Raw genomic sequence first — 18,733 nt, 5'->3', positions numbered from 1 at the left:
TGAATAGGTAAGCAAATGAATGCCACCGGGCAAGGCATCAACCCTTACAGAACTGTTGAAGCAGAGCTCCCTGGCACCTGTCTGGCCAGAAATCTGAGGATCTAGGAGACCGTTCAGTTGTCAGAGCCACCTGGGACCCCTGACCTGCAGCCACCAGCATCACCAGCCTCCACCGGAGACACTGGCACCCATCACCCCCAGGCCCTGCCCACTGAGAGCCCCAGCTTCCCATTAAGATGGAAATTGAATCCATCTCTTCACGTGGCCCAGGAGGAAGCCACAAAGACATCATCCAGCAGAGATCCAGGAGCTGCAGGGCTGCCAAATCAGAAGCAAGAGACGCACTCAGTCTCTGAGGGACAGAATCGGACCACAGAGCCTGCAGCCCAGTCTTCCCCTTCAAGCTAGAGACCTTGGGACACCTGAGAAGCCCCACAGTGGCCAAGGACAGGGGCTTGCAGTGGGGGAATCATGCGGCTTTTGGAAGAAGAGCCAGAGAAGCTGTGGAGCCGTCCAGGCCACAGCCAGCTCGACAGCCCCCAAAGTCCCAAACTCAGGCGTTCGCAGACAGGTGTGCCAGCGAAGTGCCTTCAGTGTCGTACCAGAGTGAGAACTGTGTTCCAGCAAACTCAGCCTGATTCCCATCAGCCTGCTAAGCCAGCTGTCCCACGGGATCAGAGGGAAAATTTCCCCGGTTCATCTTGTGTCTCTGAGCAGGAAATGGCAAACATGCGGCCGTGGCAGGACCAGGCACACCAGGCAGGGTGCAAATGCAGCCGAGCCACCAGCCCGCGGCACAGCTGTCCACCAAGACCACCGAGTCCGGCTGAGCCAAGTCTGGAGGGAAGCCTGTGTGGGGGACGGCAGGGAGCCAGGCAGGGAGCCACACAGGTGCGGTCAGCAGGCCACATGGGGAGCGTGTTCCCAGGGAACTTTCCCCGGTGCTGTGGGAGGCATATGGTCCTTTTCCCCTCCAGTGAGACCCAGAGGATGACGCGAATTGCTCCTGTCAGGTGAGTGGTGCTTAGGCAGATCAGGAAGCGAGTGTAGACAGATCGGGAAGTGGAAGTGTGTTCTGATTGCAACAACACTAGGCGTGCAAAATTGCCGGCAGCTTCCGGCTGCGGCCGTCAGATGCGGCCTCTGCAGCCTGGCCTGCCCAGCCGTCCTTGGCGCCTTGCAGTGGCTGCGGGCGAGGCCGTGACCACCTGTGCTGCAGAAAAGACGTGCTGGCTGCCAGAGACCACGTGCTGCACCAAGGCACTCTGGTTTCCAAAAAAAGGAGAAAGTCATAAAATAAAAAAGGAAGCTGTTTAAGCTTGAAACCTACCAGAGAAACAGTTGGCTGCCATTGTCGAAATGTTTTATAAAGCAGCAGCAAAGCAAAAAAAAAAATTTTTTTAAATAAAAAGAACCAGTCCCAGAGAACTGAGAGAGGGCCAAAAATATTAATACATGGGAACGCAACGAACCCTCCGTGAGTTCCACCACGTGCCGCCAGCCCTTCCTCTGGCTCTGTTCTTCCTGTTTGAAACCCACGCTGAATCACACGAGAGGAAGGAAATATGGGTGCCAGGTGGGCCCATGGAGTCCTTATTTCCAACATCAGAATGAAGCGGCTGGGGGAGAAGGCCCAGGGGTGGGCATCTGACTTGGCAAATAAGGCGCAAGTTATGACACCTGCAGCCTACTTGGATTTCATTGCTGGGGAGGTGCAGTAACGCCGCCCCCGCCCCACGGGAGCACTGGGTTTCAAGTGGGAAGCAACTGAGCACACTCTGCCTCCTTCCCTCCACCCCTCCCTCCTGCCCTCCCTTGAAAATAAATTTTATAAGAGAAAAGGAAAGTGCTCATGCCGTCATTACCGGGAGCAGGTGTCTCGGGTCTCCAAGCTCTGGCTGTCCCATTGGCTTCAGCACCGGGCAGGATGTGCTGCGGGCCCTGGCACTTCCCAAATGCCCTCTAGGGAGACCTGGCCCTGCCAGAGGCCACCTCGGATGAAGCAACCCCTGAGCCTCCTCTGCCCACCTCACACAGCCTCAGCCACCCGGAGCGAGCAGACAGGAGCTGGCGTCTTTGCCAGGCACCACCAAATCGCCAGGCACCCGCTTCCACAGCCACTCTGAAGCCCTGCAGGTGGGGGCTGATGCCATCAGCTCCTCCCACAGATGGGGACACGGCCCAGAGAGGTCGAGCAATCTGCCTAGGCTCACCAAGATGACACACAGCAAAGCACACACTTGAGTCCCTGTCAGACCTCAGGCCTACCCATCTCACCACAGTATTCTACCCAGGTCTATCTACAAGAAGCCCCGGGCTCGGGTTGCTCAGAGTGGGCACCAAATGCCTGTGCATTCAAACTCCAAATCACTCATCCAGCATACACCCCCAGGCTCTTCTATACTGAGGCTCACTCTGTATCACACTCTGAGACCACTGCCAGGAGCTGAGGTCACACCTGCACCCTTCCTGGAGAGAAGGCAGGCAATCACCCAGGTTCATCACGTCCAACTCTCAGCCACCAGGAGATGGAGCACCTGTCATGTGTTCTAGAAGCGTTCTCCTACCCTGCCCAGCAGGTCCCCTTGCTCCTGTCTTCCACGCACCCCATTCCCAGGCCCATTACAACATGATGAAGCCAAGAGCTCAAGGTTTAAGTCAGCGAACACAGACTGAGCACCCCAAAGCCCAGGGTCTATGCAGGCGGTGTGTCAATTGTGGATCTTACTTGGGGCTTCTTAGAGGATGTCTAAAAGCAGAAGCCCACACTCCTAGCCACATGGGCATGGTGGCTGAAGGCAGTGTCCCTCAGCTGCCAGACACGCGGGCTCCCGGTGTGCCGGGAAGGCACCGCTGGCACCTGCAGAGCACAGGTGCGGCTGGGCACAAAGAGGAAGGCCTGGGAGACCCCACATCCACCAGTTACATGGTGGGGAAACCAAGGTTTGGTGGGAGAAGTTCCCAGGGCCAGAGTGTGGACAGAGGCAGCCCTTCCTGGTCTCCGGCGGTGGCTTTTGAGGGTGTTTTCCCACTCCATGAAGCTTTGTACCCTTACAGGAGTGTGTGCTGCTATTAAGGGTTTACACTGTGGCAGAAAGAGGGCCAGGTCTAGGGTATTTCCCCCAAGGTTCGCAGAACAGGTGAACCAGGAAGTGGGCAAAGGGCTCCACCCCCAGGCGAGGCTGGAAGGCCTCTCAGTGGCCCACCAAGGACCAGGTGCACCGCCATGGGGATCTGCGAGTCCTGCGTTGCTTGGCAACGGGTCTCCCAGACAACAAGAGGCGCGGAGCCAAGGATCGCGACTTTCTGATCCAGAAGACTCTAGGAGCCATGGCGCAGAAACTTCTCAGCACCGAAGCGGCTGAGCGCATGAACCTCGTGGCCCAGGACGAGATCTGGTAACGCCCAGGCAGGGAAGGCACTGGGCATGCGGCGGGGCTCACCTGAAGGGGGCCCATTTGGCAGCCTCAGCTTCCCCAGAAGGTGGTAGAGCTGTGGACCCGGGGCCCTGATGGTCAGAAGCTTGATTAGGGCGCCGGGCCACGGGACAGCTTTCTGCCTCTTCCCCCCAGGCATACTAGGAGGGTGAGAAAGGTGTTGCTTGGACACAGATGAGCTTCAGAAATAAACAAGAGGGGAATCTTATTGTTTGTTTAGCTTCAGGGAGAAATATGTGTGCACTTTACCTCTTAGTTTTTGTTGGATTGTTTAAGTCATAGGAACTTTTGGTTTTAAAACAGGCTCGTTCTCTGCCGAGTGCTGGCACCACCCGCAGAGCTCTGAGAGTTTAGACAATGTGTGCCTGTAAGGCACCCAAGCTTCAGCCACAGTGGAACAGGTCGCTCCTTCTGACCGTCCCCTCTCCCGGCTGGCATCTGTCTCACCATTTCCTTGCGAGCCAGTCCGAGTTCTGTCACATATGTCCTTATGCAGGCTGCGTCACTAAGCCAGCTTGTTTATATCATCCTGGAGATGAAAAGCCAGCATTGTCTGGCATAGAATACACAATTGTGAATTTCACAAAGTCCTGGCCTTTACCCCAATCATCCTGCAGAAAGTAGTGTGGCAGGGTCTGCTTCTTTGACCGGAAATGCCCACTCTTCCCCTCTGCATCTGCTCTTACGGGTCCTTCAAGACTCAGGTAGGGCGGCCTCTCCCCTCCTTTAGGGACGGCCGGGCCTGGAACACCCACGGACTGCGCTGGCCATGTCCAGTGTGGTCACTGAGCACTTGAAATGCCTGCATTGGTGTGAGCTGCAAGTGTGAAGTACGCCCATAGATTCCAAAGCCGAGATATTCAGACCAAAACCAAGTCGTGTGGAAGATGGTTGGGAAAATCAGAGCTACCTGCTCAGCTCTCCGTCCTTCCACAGCAGCTGCTGGAAGACGGAGCATTCCACATGCAGCTCCCACTCGTGCCTCACATCACGTCTGTACTGGGAAGAGGCTCAGCGGAGCTGCTGGATGCTGGGCAGAGCTTGGCAGGGCCAGCCGACTCCTGGGAGCCACAGGGTGGGGACAGGGGATGTGCAGGTGCTGATCCCCCGAGAGAAGAGACCAGATGCGCCCACATGCTGGAATGGTTAAGGCAACATTTGCAAACTGTGACAACCCAGTTCCTTGACAGGCAGTCCGGCTCGGGGTAGGGTCAGGCCCTTGAGGCTCCTGGGGGAGGCCCCAGATGTCAGAGTCACCAGGATGCTGAGCGGCCCTGGCTCCACCCACAGAGCTAGCTGCACCCAGAGATGGCTGGACTCTCCCCCTCCCTGGCATCCACCCTGAGCCAGGTCAGTGTGCGTGAAGGCTGTCAAGCCTTTATTGAAGATCACGTGGCGTGGGAACTTTCTTTTCCAGGCGATACCGTCTGAAAGCTGAATCTGAGGCACGGCACAACTGGGCCCAGAACTGGGGGTTCTTAACAACGCCCCTGGAGGAGGTGAGTGGATGAGTTGCCTGAACCCCCGTTCTGATGAGGTGTAGCATTGACAAGAAGAAAACATGGGTGACAACTGTGTCCCCTGGGCCCAGGAGACTCCTTCCGCACAGCATTGAGCACCTACTGCATGCCGGGCATGTGCTAGGCACTGTGTCACACCAGTAGCATGGTATCCACTAAGGGACATGCAAGGGCGCCAGGCTGGTCCCTCTGCTTCTGTGACCACATGGCATCAATCTTCCCATCTGTAGGATGGGCTGATGCCCCCCCAGGGGATTTAACTGTAGATGGAGTGAGAAGCTGTGTAGCTCTCTTCCCAGGCTGACGGGGCACGAGTCCAGGAGGGACAGAACGGAGACACTCCTGCTGTCCTCAGAACTCCAGGACACAGATCCAGAGGTCTCCAGGGACCAGAGGGAGAAGGGAACCCTGCGTAGCTCACAGGGAGCAGTGGGGACTGGCCAGAGACGTCCGCTCAAGCCAGGTGCCCTGGCCAGGTACAGAGTCCAAAGACTACATGGAGTCCTCTGAGTTTCAAAAAAGCAGCTCCAGTTTGTAGGACATCAAGTGTTGGGGTAGGCGCTGGGAGAGCCAGCCCCGCAGACCATCCCGGGCCTGCACAAGAGGAAGCCGCCTTGCCCAGTGGTGTGCGGGAACCGTGGGGCCCTGTCCAGTGGGGTGCAGGAACCGTGGGACCCTGCTTAGTGGGGTACAGGATCCGTGGGGCCCTGCTCAGTGGGGTGCGGGAACCGTGGGGCCCTGCTGTTCACAGTAAGCCCCCGGGAGGCTCACACTGCCCCTCTGGCTGGGGAATTATACCATTTTTAATGAGTCCTTTTAATTCTTAGAGAATTCTCCAATTTGACATTTTGTGCATAAAATGAGTCCCTATTAATATGCGCGAAAGGGTCTATATTAATGTTCCTCATATGTAATTGCCTTGGTCTTTGAAAGAGTTCACAATTGCTTGAGTAATTGGAGAGGGCTATGTCTCTGCTTTGGGGTCTGAAAGGTTGGTTCCAGGACCCTGTGGTGTCTCCGGATGGGAGTCACTCACATGGCTTGGCAGGGGCAGCTGGACAGGGCAGGGCAGCGGCGAGTCCAGCTGTGGGCTGAACCGCATAGGTAGGACTGCTACCGCCTGTTGTTCTACGCTCACTTTTGTCACCTGTCACATGTACCTTCCGTGTGATGGTGGTTGGGACACGGTGACAAGAATGCCTCACCCGGCACAGGGGTTCCCTGAGGTCCAATTAAAATCTATGAGGATTCCAGAATGGCAAGACTGGCAGCAATTCAGAACTGTTGAACTATCAAAGCTGCTTGAACAGGACCCTCGGAGCGTGCCCCACGTCGGGGACCTGGGATGGGTGGGAGGTTGGACGGGGCTGCTCCCCTTGTTTCTCCCCTGACCCCAAACACGGGGGAAAAATGATTATATTAGTGTGGAAACAATGATCTTACCCACTTTCCTGTAGCCCTTGACCCTTTATACCTTAATCAACTATGTAAGATTATAAAAAAAATAATAAATTTTGAATAATATCTATGGGGATTGCTCCCAGTTGCTGCAGGGTGAAGCAGAAGCCGCTGCTCCCAAGCCCAAGGTCGAGCTCCCCGAACGCTTCCGCATCCGCCCTGGGACGCCTGTGGAGAAATACATCAAGGTTCGCAACGTCCTGTTCAGTCTGTCCAAGTAAGAGATACGCACTCCCAGCCGTGACGCCGGGCCGCAGATGCACAAAGCCAGCTGGGTTAAGGGTCAGGGTTATACAAGGTACCTCTTAAAAAGTGGAGGAAGGGGCAAGATAAATACTGAGCGGTGGGGCCATCCTGGAAGGCTCACTGAGGTGGCATCTTTGAGCTGAGCTCGGAGGGAGGCAACAGCATTCACTAAAGCCCTGAGATGGAGCAGGCTTTGGTGTGTTCTGGGCACAGCAAGGGCTGCTGATGGGGCTGGAATGGAGACTGGGGTGGGCAGGGGAGGAGTGGAGAAGTGGCCAGGGCCAGACCCCAGTGGACCTCAAAGGTTGGAGGGAGAGGCAAGAACAGAAACCGAGTCCTGCCCACAGCAGATGCCGCTGGAGAGTTCTATACAAGACCACAGGTAATGAGAACTACCAGTTTTGGAAGCCAGTAGAACAGATATGGGCGGTGGGGCAGGAGTGACCAAGCACACCAGAGAGGACATACTTTTTAAGATTAAAGTGTCTAAAGCTTGCCAGATATAATGTGAAAACTTTACAGTCAGTTTGGATCCGTTTATTATCAAAGGAAGAAAATACGGGATATCCTTGTGCACCTGAGCATGCAGGGCTGGTAGCGTGACCGGGCACAGTCACTCCCTGGGCCTTCGTGGTCACTTCCCCATTCACCGGGTCACCACAGCAACGTCTGCTCCTGCAGGGACCCTGACAGGTCACGGTCGTTCAGGCTGCATTTGGGCTGTGCCTACATGCTCGGACACATGAGCACCATGGACTCAGCTGAGCCATGCAGTCTGGGTGTGGAGTGTGTGCCTTATCCGGGTCTGTGTGAATGCCCTCCCCCTGGCCCCAGTGGCTTTGTCAGGTGTGTTCCCCTCATTAGCGATGCTTGGCTGTATCCCACACTCCCATACCTTATCTGAGTGGGCAAGGGTGAGCCCTACAAGGTATCGGAGTTTGGCATCCTGGCTGACATGCCCTGGAGCATTGAGAGTCTCAGCACCCCACTTGCCAGGAGCACTGCCTGCCCTGTCTTCTGCATGTCAGTTACCCATGCTCCCACACCTATCCCAGGGGCCGCTGTGCACTAATTCTGCCTGCCCTCCCCAGGTCCTCCCATCCCCTCCAGTTCCAAAGACCACCCAGGGCTTCATCGGCTGGCGGTCGGGGGTGCCGGGCCTCAACAAGTGCCTGGAGCTAGACCATGAGATCAGGAGCTGCAAAGGGGCCTACGCCCGAGAGCTGGGCTGGCCCAAGCAAGGCATCCACTGAGTCCAGACACACTGTCCGCCTGGAGGACCAGCTCCCCAGCACCCCGGAGGACGCCGTCCCTGCTGTGTGCCCATGAGATGTTGCAAAGAATCCAGAGGACACCTGACGTTTTCAATTCATCAGTACCTCCCTTCTAGAATGTCCTCCATACACACCCATGCTTTGCTAACCAACTGAGTAAAGTAGATTCTTGGTTAGTCTTTTTCTCTGGTTTGTTTTCAGTATCTTGAGAAGTTGTAGATTTTTTTAAACGTGATTTGATGTTTTGGAGTATTTACCTTGTCCCTTTTTTGGGACTCTCAGTTGTATCTGTTCCCAGACCCATCAAGCATGAGACACTGACCAGATGTTCCCGTGTCCACATAGCCCCGGGCGACTCTTCAAGGGGAAGGGCACTGTGCAGGTGGGGGTGGCTGCACTGTCTGCCTGCATCTACACCCCAAGGAGCTTCCCACAGTCCTGAACCCTGGCCTCACCACTTTGGCAGGCGTCTGCAGGGACCCCATGAACTCTGGGGGCACCAGGTGCCAGGGACAGATTTCCTCCAGCCTCTGGGCCGTCTCCTGCAGGGTCTGAGCTCAGAGCAAAAGGACCTCCCTTATTACCCGAGACCATCTCCAGCAGACGTCCCCAGGGGTCATTTGAACTTGCAGCCCGCCCGCTCTCTGGGCACTTTCAGAGCCAACTTCGCAGGGCTGAGGACAGAGCCACCTGCAGGTACATGCAGCTGGTGGCCCCTCTGCCTCTCCAGTCCAGAGACAGGAAATTCCTAGCCTTCCACGGGCTGCTGTGGCTGGAAGAGCCAGCACACACAAGCACAGCCCTTCATCTGTCACCTGCCCATGGGCCACAGTCGCCAGGAACTGTCACACTCATTAGGACCTCGGGAGGGGATTATGGGTAGAGATTTGCTGAAATGCTAACCTCTGGCACCTGGAGAGGTGAAGTATGCTAGAAATGAGGTCAGCGTAGGAGACTGGCCAGGAGGTCATGCACAGAGCACGGTGGTGTCCTACCCACTGTGACCCACAGGGGGTGGAGGACAGACCCTGCCGAGGGAGGAGGCTCCGGGGCACCGGAAGCAGAAATGGAAAGGATGTGTGTGGGATGCTGGGGATGCCGAAAGCTGCCCCCGCCCCGCCCCAGGACCAGCAGAGGTCAGGAAGGCTTCTGTGGGTGCCCTGACTTGAGACTTCAGGACCCCCGCAAGGTGAGAAAGTGAGTAAAAGCCCCACCTTGGTGTCCTTGGCGGCGCAGCCCTGGGAACTGAATCCAGTCCCAAACACACTGCCCCACCTTCTGCCCCCTTGGCCACCTGCCTCTGGTCATGCTTTCAGCGACCACACCACGTGGCCCCCTCCACTCTAGAGATATCTCCAAGCAGCCAGCTGTGTGGAGCAAGGCAGCTGAACAACCGAAGTTTGGCCAAGCCCATCCCCACTTCAGCCTAGTGTTCTGGCGTGGCAGCGTCCCCTCAGACAAGGCCCCTGCCCTTAACGAAGACCTGTTATTCTTCGTGCTCAGACGCCCCAGCCACGGAGAGCGAACAGGTCTCCAGCCCAGTGTGAGGGTCACGTTCCTGCCAAGCTGCAGACATGGGGCAGTTTGCACGTTGTCATGGGTGAGCATGTTCCCTGTCATTCAGATTCCCAAGAAATCTGGGCATGTCCACCAGGCAGTCCAGCAGAAAGCTCCCCGGCCTGTCCCGACCAGCCCGACCCAGCTGAAACCAGAACCAACTTTACCTGATGGGTCTGTGCGGAGTGGGGAGGGAGGAGGAATCCTGGACCTGTAGAAAGGAGGCTGGTGAGCGGGAATTGTTGCTGGAACGGCCTGCGTTGGGGTCACTGTGTGGACTGGCCGAGTGAGCCTTCGAGAACCCCAGCGGTGAACCCCAGCGGCGGAGGCAGTGGGCACATGTGTACCCACGTTCTGTCCACTCAAAGATGCACATGCCGTCAGGACACCTGGGTGGCTGCCCCACCCTTGAAGCGCCCATGGCAGAGTGGATGCTCCTGTGTTTAATTAACGCTCCCACAACCACCTCAACAGACGTCTAAGCACACTCGGCTCTCCTCAATGCACGGGAGTTAGAGGCCTCAGTCTAACCGACGCCAGAAAACCTCAGGCTGTGGGTAGATCTTTCATTCCCTGTCTCCAATAATGTATTCACCAACTAACCACAGAAGTGCTTTTATTTAAAGAAATGAAAACAAAGCAACAATTCTGCCAGGATCAGACTGCACAATTGTGAGCACAGCGCCTGACCCCCCGCACCCGAACCCCTTCTCTGGACTCTGAACCCCCTCTTTCTGCCCTCAACAATTTGAGCTGCACCCACGGGCTTTTTGTGGAGCCCAGAGTGTGCCCAATGGCTGAGCCGAGAGCCCACGTGGACAGCCCTCGCGGGCAGCACCCATGCAGATGGTCCTCGGGGATTCCCTCACCCCGAGGGCTGCCAACTTGACATTTAATCTATGGCGGACAACCACTTTGGGGCCCATAAATGTCACCACATGCCATATAATACCACAACACATGACAGGTCCATGGACTGGTGACCCTGCACATGCTGCGTCACTCTCCATCACAGCAATGGCCCACCCACTGGGCCCCAACCCACGTGGGATGTCCTGAGGTCAGGGACCCACAACAAATCAGGAGTGTTTGAGCAGGACGGGGAGGATGGGAGCAGAGTGAGCGGAGGGCAAGACACCGGCTCGGGGACACGGAGACACACCCTGGACTCCATGTAGAGACTGCTCAGGGACACGGGCGTTGAGGCTGCGACAGCCCGTGGGCTACGCGAGTCCTAAGCCCTCCAGCGAGCTCCGGCGAGCCCCACCCAAATGCTCCATTCATATTTTGTAGCGAGACTTGTCACAGAACTTGTCACGGAACAGAAGAAACACTCTAGGACATCACACCATCACTCTGGTTGGGACTTGCTGATGATCTAATGAAACTCTTCCTGGGCTTGGGGGCACTTGGGAATTTGGATCTGAGAAAGCATTTGGACTTGAAATTTTGCCATCACAGAAAACGAGAGGGGTGACACTTTTGGGTCAGCCTGACTATGAACTTCACAGGCACTTTGTTACAAGAGCAGGCGACCCCACCAAGCTGGCCAAAGCACAAAGAGAGCCCAGGGACGTCTGTGACTCCATGGCACCTGCTTCAGACCCAGCCTGATCGAGGATTGAAACAATGTCGCTGGGACCCAGGCTCTCCCATCTCCTTCAGGCTGCTCCACCTGACTGCTTTCCGTGATAGGAAAGGTGGCTCCCTGCAGAGGGGGTTGCTCAGACCACAAAGAAGAGGCCCAGGGGAGGCCCGGGCCAGGCTGCTGCTGCCCTTCCCCCAGCTTTGCCAAGCCCAGTGCCAGCTGCCCCCAACCCACACCCCTGTTGGTCTTTGGCAGCGGAAATGGAGGTTTGCTAGCCATTCAGCTCTGGAAATCATGTCTCCTTGGGCAGACTTGGGAACTAGGTCCCCCTTCTCACCTTGGCTAGGCCAACCACGCCAGCTTCTTCCCACGCTGCACTTGGGTCAGCCCACACTGCTCAGCAGGGGCCAGGGCAGCAGCAGGAGGGACCAACCCAGCAGGCACTGAGACTTCATTCTCAGGGTGGCTCGGTCCTCAGGACACAAGGAGGCTGCAGCAGCCCCCGACTTTGCTAACTGATTGCCTCAAGCAGGGTGGGGTGTCCAAGGGGAGATCCAAAGGCCACCTGCCACGATTCTCTCCTTGTGTCCGTTGTTCTGCCCTTTAAATAAATAAGCCTTAAAAAAGTAAAATTAAATCCTTCAGCCTTCTTGCAGGTTATGAAGATTTTTTTTTCCTCTTAAATATTTATTTATTTACTTGAAAGGCAGATTTACACACCCAGAGAGACAGATCTCCTATCCTCTGGGTTACCCCTAGGTTGCCATGATAATCGGGACTGGGCTATGCCCAAGCCCTGAGCTTCATCCAGGTCTCCCACACAGGTGGTAGGGCTCTGAGCACTTGAGCCATCTTCTGCTGCTTTCCCCAGGCTGCCAGCAGGGAACCGGAGCAGAAGCGGAGTAGCCAGCACTTGAACCAGTGCCACAGAGGATGCTGGCGCCACAGATGGCAGCTTCACCCTCTGCGCCTCAATGCCAACCCCCCCAGGAAACACGTCATCACAAAGTCCCTCATCACCCCTTGTGCTTGGATGCGATGGTCAGCACCATACTGCAACTTCCTGTGGGGCTTTTTGCCAAGACTACTTGGTTATGCATTGACTTATCCCTGAGCCCCCGCGAGGGCATGGCTGACGCGAAAATGAGGGAAAGCCTCAGAAAGTACAGGTGCCAGAAGACAGCCTGGGGTGTCCAGCCTGCCCACGGGCAGTTCACACGGGGACAGAAAGCAGAGAGGAGCGTGGGGTCTCTCCTGGAGCCTGGGCTGAGGACAATAGGACACAGGGTTTCTTTCCAGAGTGTATGACAAGGTGATGGCTACCCATCATTGTAAGTACAATGTGCATTTCATCTCAACGCTTCCAGAAGCTTCCAAGTTGTCAATGCTGTGATTTGTGTGAGTGTATTGTCTTCTCCTAACTGATGATATACACACATACATGTACACACATATACACGAATATGCTTATGTACATACACACAGTTATAAATATACACTCACAGGTGCTCATTCACACATGCCCACGTGTGTAGCTATGTGCCCACACATATATGTGCACATCTATACACATACACAAGATGCGCAATGATCTGTGGATGTATGTAATAGAGTCCCAGCTGCTAGGGTCAGTTAAGCCCATGGAGGTCATGACAGGGTCACTGCTAGGATCTTGACCATTCATCTTGCCAGCTGGCCATGTGGCCGCACCCCCAATGCACCTGCCGATCGGAAGTTTTCTGGCCTCAGGAAAGCAGCTCTGGTGGAATCAGAGATAAAAATAAACCTGCAGAATGTTTGGCCAAAGCCGCCAGACACGAAGAGAACATGCTGTATGCTTCCACTTATACAAAGTGCACAAACATGAACGCTGCGTGCTGGCAGGGACCGGGATCGGGGTGGGGACTGGGGTGGCGGGAGGTTGCTGGTCACATGCAGCTGCTCCCGGTGGTCGCTGGCAACACACCGTGTGTGCAGTGGGGAAGACGCATGGCTGTGCCTGTACGCCCGTGCACACCCTGTGTTAACTGTGTAACAAACAAAAAAACCTGTAAACCATCAAGTGTGCTTCATTTCCTGCAACAGATGGGCGACAGAGGCCTGGCCTTGGCTTCAGGGTGCCCACACCTGAGGGCTGAGTCATGGGTGCAGGCCTGAGCATACAGTGTTCAAATGCTTACCACAGCTTGTCTCCCATTCCAGCAGCCAGGACCTAACTCTGCCGTGGCCCCTGAGGACCAAGAGAGGGCTGAACACAGCTACCACTGTCCACTCGGCCAGCCAGCAACCCAGGCATCAGGGGCCCCCAAGTCACATGGGCTCCTTCTGGGCAGACCGAGACCCTCTGAGAAAACGGGAGACCACCCAGACCAAACCTCTGAGGGGCTCAGAGACGCAAGCGTAGGGAGCCAGCACTGGCCTGGGGCTCAGGAAGGTGCCTTCATGCCCCGGGGCATCCCTGGGAGAGTGGGGCAGTCCTGTGAGGGCAGGCTGAGGCCACTGCCCATGGGCAGTCACTGCCCCACTGCAGGCTTGCACCCCGGGCAGCCCTGAGCAGGCCTCTGGGTCCCTCAACTCACTTCAGGAGCCACAGTCGAGGTATCCCCTGGGCTGACCCTCAGGCGGCCCTGTCCCCTCAGCAGCCAGCAGCTCAGCCAGCGACCCAGACTCCAGCAACTCCTCAGCCACGTCCCTCAGTACCCGCCCCCGGAAAGCCCCAGTGCCCTGAAGCTGGGCACTGGGCTGCCCATTTATACAGACCGTGCAGGTGTGAAGCCAGGAGGCTGACCGGACAGAGCTAGGGGTCCCCTACCCCATCAAATCCCCTTCCAACACAATGCTCTCCCGCCACTGCCCCTCCCCTCCGTGCCTTTTACAAGATTTGTTTGTTTTGGAAGACAGAGTTACAGAAAGAAGGGGAGAGACCAAGGGAGAAAGACCTTCCACCTGCGGGTTCATCTTCAGATGGCTGCCATGGCTGGCAGTAAGCCTGACCCAAGCCAGGAGTGTCATCGAGGTACCCTGTGTCTGGCAGGGGCCAAGCACATGGGTCGATTTTCCTGCAGGCCATCATCGGGGACCAGGATCTGAAATGGAGCAGGCAGTGGCTTTACTGCCTAAGCCACAAGGCAGGTCCAAGTCCCTTAGAAAGTGAACACCAGGACAGGTACAGCAGTTAAGAAACGTCCACAGCCCCTACCAGCTGCCTGCATTGATGTCCCAATCCTAGGTTCCTGCTAACTGGCACCCTGGTAGGCAACAAGTGACCACTTGTGTGTTTGGCCCCCTGCCGTCCCCCTAGGCAACTCCAACTGGGTTCCAGGCTCCAGGCTTCAACCCCAGCCAGGAGTCCAACTGGCAGGTGGGAGCTCTCCATCTCTGCCTTCCCAATCAACCAAGTACACTAATAAATGGGACGCAAGAACAAAAGGGAACGGGCTGAGAAAACTCACGCTTCTTCCAGGTCTCACGCCCTAAGACAGGGAGGAGAAACAGCACAGCACACACCGGCCCTGAGGTGTCCTGGGCACAGGCACCTGCTGGAGGGCTCAGCCCTGGGCCAGGCGCCTGCTACGCCCCGATGGTGTGTCCCCCTGAAGGCGGCTCCCGAGGGACCCAGGGTCCCCGCTCAGGGGCTGCCTGGGCTCGCGCCCCTTCACGGGCCTCTGTCCTGCGATCACCACGCTTTAAATGCTGATCAGCAGGGTCCCAGCTGCCAGGGACCCGGTTCCCAGCCGGCCTTGAACCAGAAGCCCAAAGACCATGGACAAGCACGAGCCCACGCCGCCCCCCTGCCGTGCACAGACGGATGGCAAGCGCAGGGTCCGGGCAGGGGTCCGCTCCGCAGCCGGAACTGGGGTGACTCGGCTGGGAAAGCGTGGTGCAAGGCGCCCGCGCCCCCCAAACCCCTCAGGCCCGGGCTTGGGCGGCTGCACAGCGCCACGCGCTGGCCACTGCGGGAACCGCAGCGTCCTCCGTCCCCATGGCAACCGTCTGCGAGCCCGCAGCGGTAGCTGAGCCACCAAAATCAGTAAAATCTCACTCCAAACCCCTTCACTCCCGCTGAAAACGGGACCAGCGGGACTCCCACAGGCTGGGCCCGGCAAGGGGCTTGTGTGCATTTAAGGTGTCCCTGTTTATGTGTATGGTGAATTTGTTTTTCATCTTGTGATTGCATGCAGACCGAAGTCACTGACATTGATCACGCAAGTTGCAACCCCTGAGGTGAGGACCCAGCTGCCCCCTGTGGGTTCGAGTCCCTTTAGATGGGACTCCCTCCTCCCCTCCTTTGGGGAAGCTTCTAGAAGCTGCTGATATCAGCAGGGAGCCCTCTGGGGTAGCCTTGGCCACACGGCTGATCTTGGGCAGGCCATGCATTTGGAAAGTCGGCAAATTAGGGCCTGTGTTCACTTGCAGCAGCCAGGGGCCCCGATGCAGTCACAACATCCCAGCGGGTGCTGGCACCCCTGGCCATGACCCAGGAGGAGGAAGGGCTCCCCCACCGTCCACACAGCAACCCCAGCAGAGGCCCAGGCCAGGGTGGGAGCCAAGCAGCAGCTGAAACCCGGGCAGCCCCTGCCTCCACCAGCCCCCCTTATGGCTGCTGGCTTCTACTCCCCCAAATCTGACTCCAGGTCCCAGCAACCTCTCCCCTGTCTTGGTTCTCCATCTGCTTGTGATTGGCATTCAAGGCCAGGCCAAGGGTACTGCAGGACTGCCCCTTCTCCCATCTCGACATCACGTCACATACCATGAGGTGTACAAGTCCTGGGCTGGGAACCCAGTGTGTGCGGGGCCCTCTCAGCCTCCCACAGGCCCTGCGAGGCATGCTATGGTGCTCCCAGACACACCTGCAGGCCACCCCCAGCAGCAGCCCCTCACCCCGGAACCGCTGAGACCAGTGACTCTGGAAGCCCCAGTTTCTACAGGGGGAGGCTGGCTCTGCCCCCTTGGGTCCCCAGCACCAGGAAGATACTCTGTGGAGGTCAGTGTCATTGGTCAGTGGGGACCGATGTCAGAGATCGCCTGGTACAGGCTGCCCGACCTGTGAAATGGGGCAGTGGTAGTGTCCGACTCCCACACTCCTTGGCTAGAGAGATAATTCAGCTATGTGAATTGCAGTGTCGTCAAAAATGCCCACTGCTTTTAAGTAAAAGCCGTTGTCCTGGGTGACCTGGGTGGCCCTGGCCCCATCAGAGCACAGGCCTTAGGAACAGGGCTAAGGTTCACTGAGGAAGGAGAGTTGTCATCTGTGGACACAGCTCGGCCATGCCCAAGAGGGCAGGCCACCCATCCTCCTGGCTCCCCCAGCCCGACAGCCGGCAGAGCCTGCTCCTGGCCATCAGGCCTGGGACATGAATCCTGGGTCTGCACTGACCCCTGAGACAGAAGCGGAGGAATCGCCCCTCACAGGGCCAGGCAAGGAGCCAGCACAATGCATATGGCTTTTTTTAAAAAAAAGATTGATTTATTTTTATTGCAAAGTCAGATATATAGAGAGAGGAGGAGAGACAGAGAGGAAGATCTTCCATCCAATGGATTCACTCCTCAAGTGACCACAACAGCCAGAGCTGAGCCGATCCAAAGCCAGGAACCAGGAACTTCCTCCAGGTCTCCCACACGGGTGCAGGATCCCAAGGCTTTGGGCCATCCTCAACTGCTTTCCCAGCCTGCGAGCAGAAAGCTGGATGGGAAGATAGGCGCTGGGATTAGAACCGGCGCCCATATAGGATCATGGCGCCTGTAGCCGCTAGGCCACCGCGCCGGGCCCACATTTGGCTATTTTTAAAAGGTTTAAGATTTTATCATTTTCCTTGTATTTGAAACAAAGCCAGTGAAAGACCTTCCTTCTAGTGCCTTCCTCCCTAAATGGCCCAGCTCCAGCTGTTGTAGGCACCTGGGGAGTGAACCAGCAGATGGGAGCTCTCGCTGTCTCTCTGCCTTTGAAATAAAACATGCATTTTAAAAATATACATTTGAAAGTAAGCCTTGGGCTCATTTGGTTCTAAATGACCATTTCAGCAGTGCCCAGCAACTTACAGGATAAATCAGTAAATCGATAGTATGCTATGTGGAGCCCTCCTCCGCAAAGACTGACGGGGGCCGGGGCCCTGGCTGCTCAGGCAGCCCCTCCCTAGCGCCTCGGAGCTGAGGCCAGCTGCAGGTCCGTGAACCCACAGAACAGCCTCACCCTCCAGAGTTGGCCTGCTCCCAGGACTCCCAGATGGGGAACCCCAGTCCCACCATCCTCCTGCTGTCTGGCCCTGAGCAGGAAGGCTGAGCCATCACCAGCCACGGATGCCCCTGCAAACATCTGTTCTTGGGCGTGAGGGCCAGAGCTCACTGCGAGGCTGGCCTGGGTGGCCTTGTCTGCAAGGAGAAAGAACCCCAGGACTAGCATCTCTCAAAAGCAGCAACCCCTTCCTGTGATAACAAGGTGCATTGTGCCTGGTGCCCCCTGCCCTCTGGGTGCTCTCACTTCTGCCCCTTTCCTGGAACGGGACGGGCTTCCAGTCGCAGACCTAGCACCAGGGCGTCACCCTATGGGAGACGGCACAGCAGCCATCAGGGTTTGCAGCTGAGGAAAGCACCTCAAAGTGGGCTTCAAGCTGCTCCAAAGGGAGATTGCCCTGCAGAGCCACAGCCCAGTCTCCAGATGAGAACGCAGCCCGCTGACACCGGGTCTGGTCCAGCCCTGTGGCCTCCCAGGCAAACTCAGAGAAGCAACGCGGCAAGTCCCATGTTCAGCAGTGCCAGATAAAAAACAGGTGTTGTTTTAAGCCACTAATTGTGTGCTAATTTGTTACACTGCGATAGAAAACTAGTATAACGAACCTATTAAAATCTCTTTAAAATGCAATAACGAAGTGATGACACTGCAAAGAGTCTGGCACCGGACAGACAGGAGTCGCCGCCGCGTGCCTTGCAGGTGGCCTCACAGAGGCACTTTGCAAAGTTCCAGGTCTTCCATAAAGCTACAGAGCTGTGGACCCCACCACTGGTGCGGCCTGCCAGGCTGGAGCCCTGGAACCAACGGGGCAACCTGCCCCCGAGCAGTGACACCGTGTCCTTGTGGGCGTCTGATTCACTCGCATCTCTGTGTACCAGCTCTCCACTCGGGCCAGGCCACTACGCCCAAAGACACCAGAGACATTTGCCGGTAGCGAGCCCTCAGGTGGGCAGCGGAGTCCAGGAGCTTGCAAGCTGGGGAGCCAGGCACACGCACACACAGAAAAGAACGATGCTTCTGGAGTCCAGGAAGCAGCCAGCGACAGGGCTGTTGCTTTTGAAAAAGATGTTTGAAAGGCAGAATGACAGAGAGATATCTTAGCATTCCCAATGCCACAAGAGCTAGGGCTGGGCCAGGCAGAGGCCTGGAACTTCCTGTGGGTCCCCAGGTGGGTGCAGGGGCCCCATCGCTGAGGCTGTCTGCTACTCTCCCAGGCACATTAGCAGGGAGCTGGATGGCAGGGATGCTCAGGGGTTCTGCAGGAGGCTGAGGATGCTCCCCCGAAATCCCAGGAGCCACAGGACCACCTCCCCCCCCAACACACACACCACCACTGCTTTGGCCTCACAAACTTCCTAGCTCAGGTGCAAAGGCTCACAGCTCTTTGTCCAGCACCTGCCTGAAAGGCCTCACCTCCCAGGGAT

At 56.8% G+C, this 18,733-nt stretch overlaps 1 protein-coding gene across 1 annotated transcript; it reads left to right on the top strand.

Annotated features, from left to right (window-relative positions):
- Window positions 1–3,265: 3,265 nt before the first annotated feature.
- On the top strand, window positions 3,266–7,928 carry CIMIP1 (ciliary microtubule inner protein 1). The gene is made up of 4 exons (XM_004585922.4): window positions 3,266–3,398; window positions 4,855–4,936; window positions 6,502–6,603; window positions 7,753–7,928. The coding sequence occupies exons 1-4, from the start codon at window positions 3,331–3,333 to the stop codon at window positions 7,912–7,914; spliced, it is 414 nt and encodes a 137-aa protein (XP_004585979.2). The 5' UTR covers window positions 3,266–3,330; the 3' UTR covers window positions 7,915–7,928.
- The last annotated feature ends 10,805 nt before the right edge of the window (window positions 7,929–18,733 follow it).

The sequence above is a fragment of the Ochotona princeps genome, chromosome 22 (genome assembly GCF_030435755.1).
Source record: "Ochotona princeps isolate mOchPri1 chromosome 22, mOchPri1.hap1, whole genome shotgun sequence".
Lineage (NCBI taxonomy): Eukaryota > Metazoa > Chordata > Mammalia > Lagomorpha > Ochotonidae > Ochotona > Ochotona princeps.
Note: the sequence above shows the minus strand (reverse complement) of the source record. Positions and strands in the feature narration are given on the sequence as shown.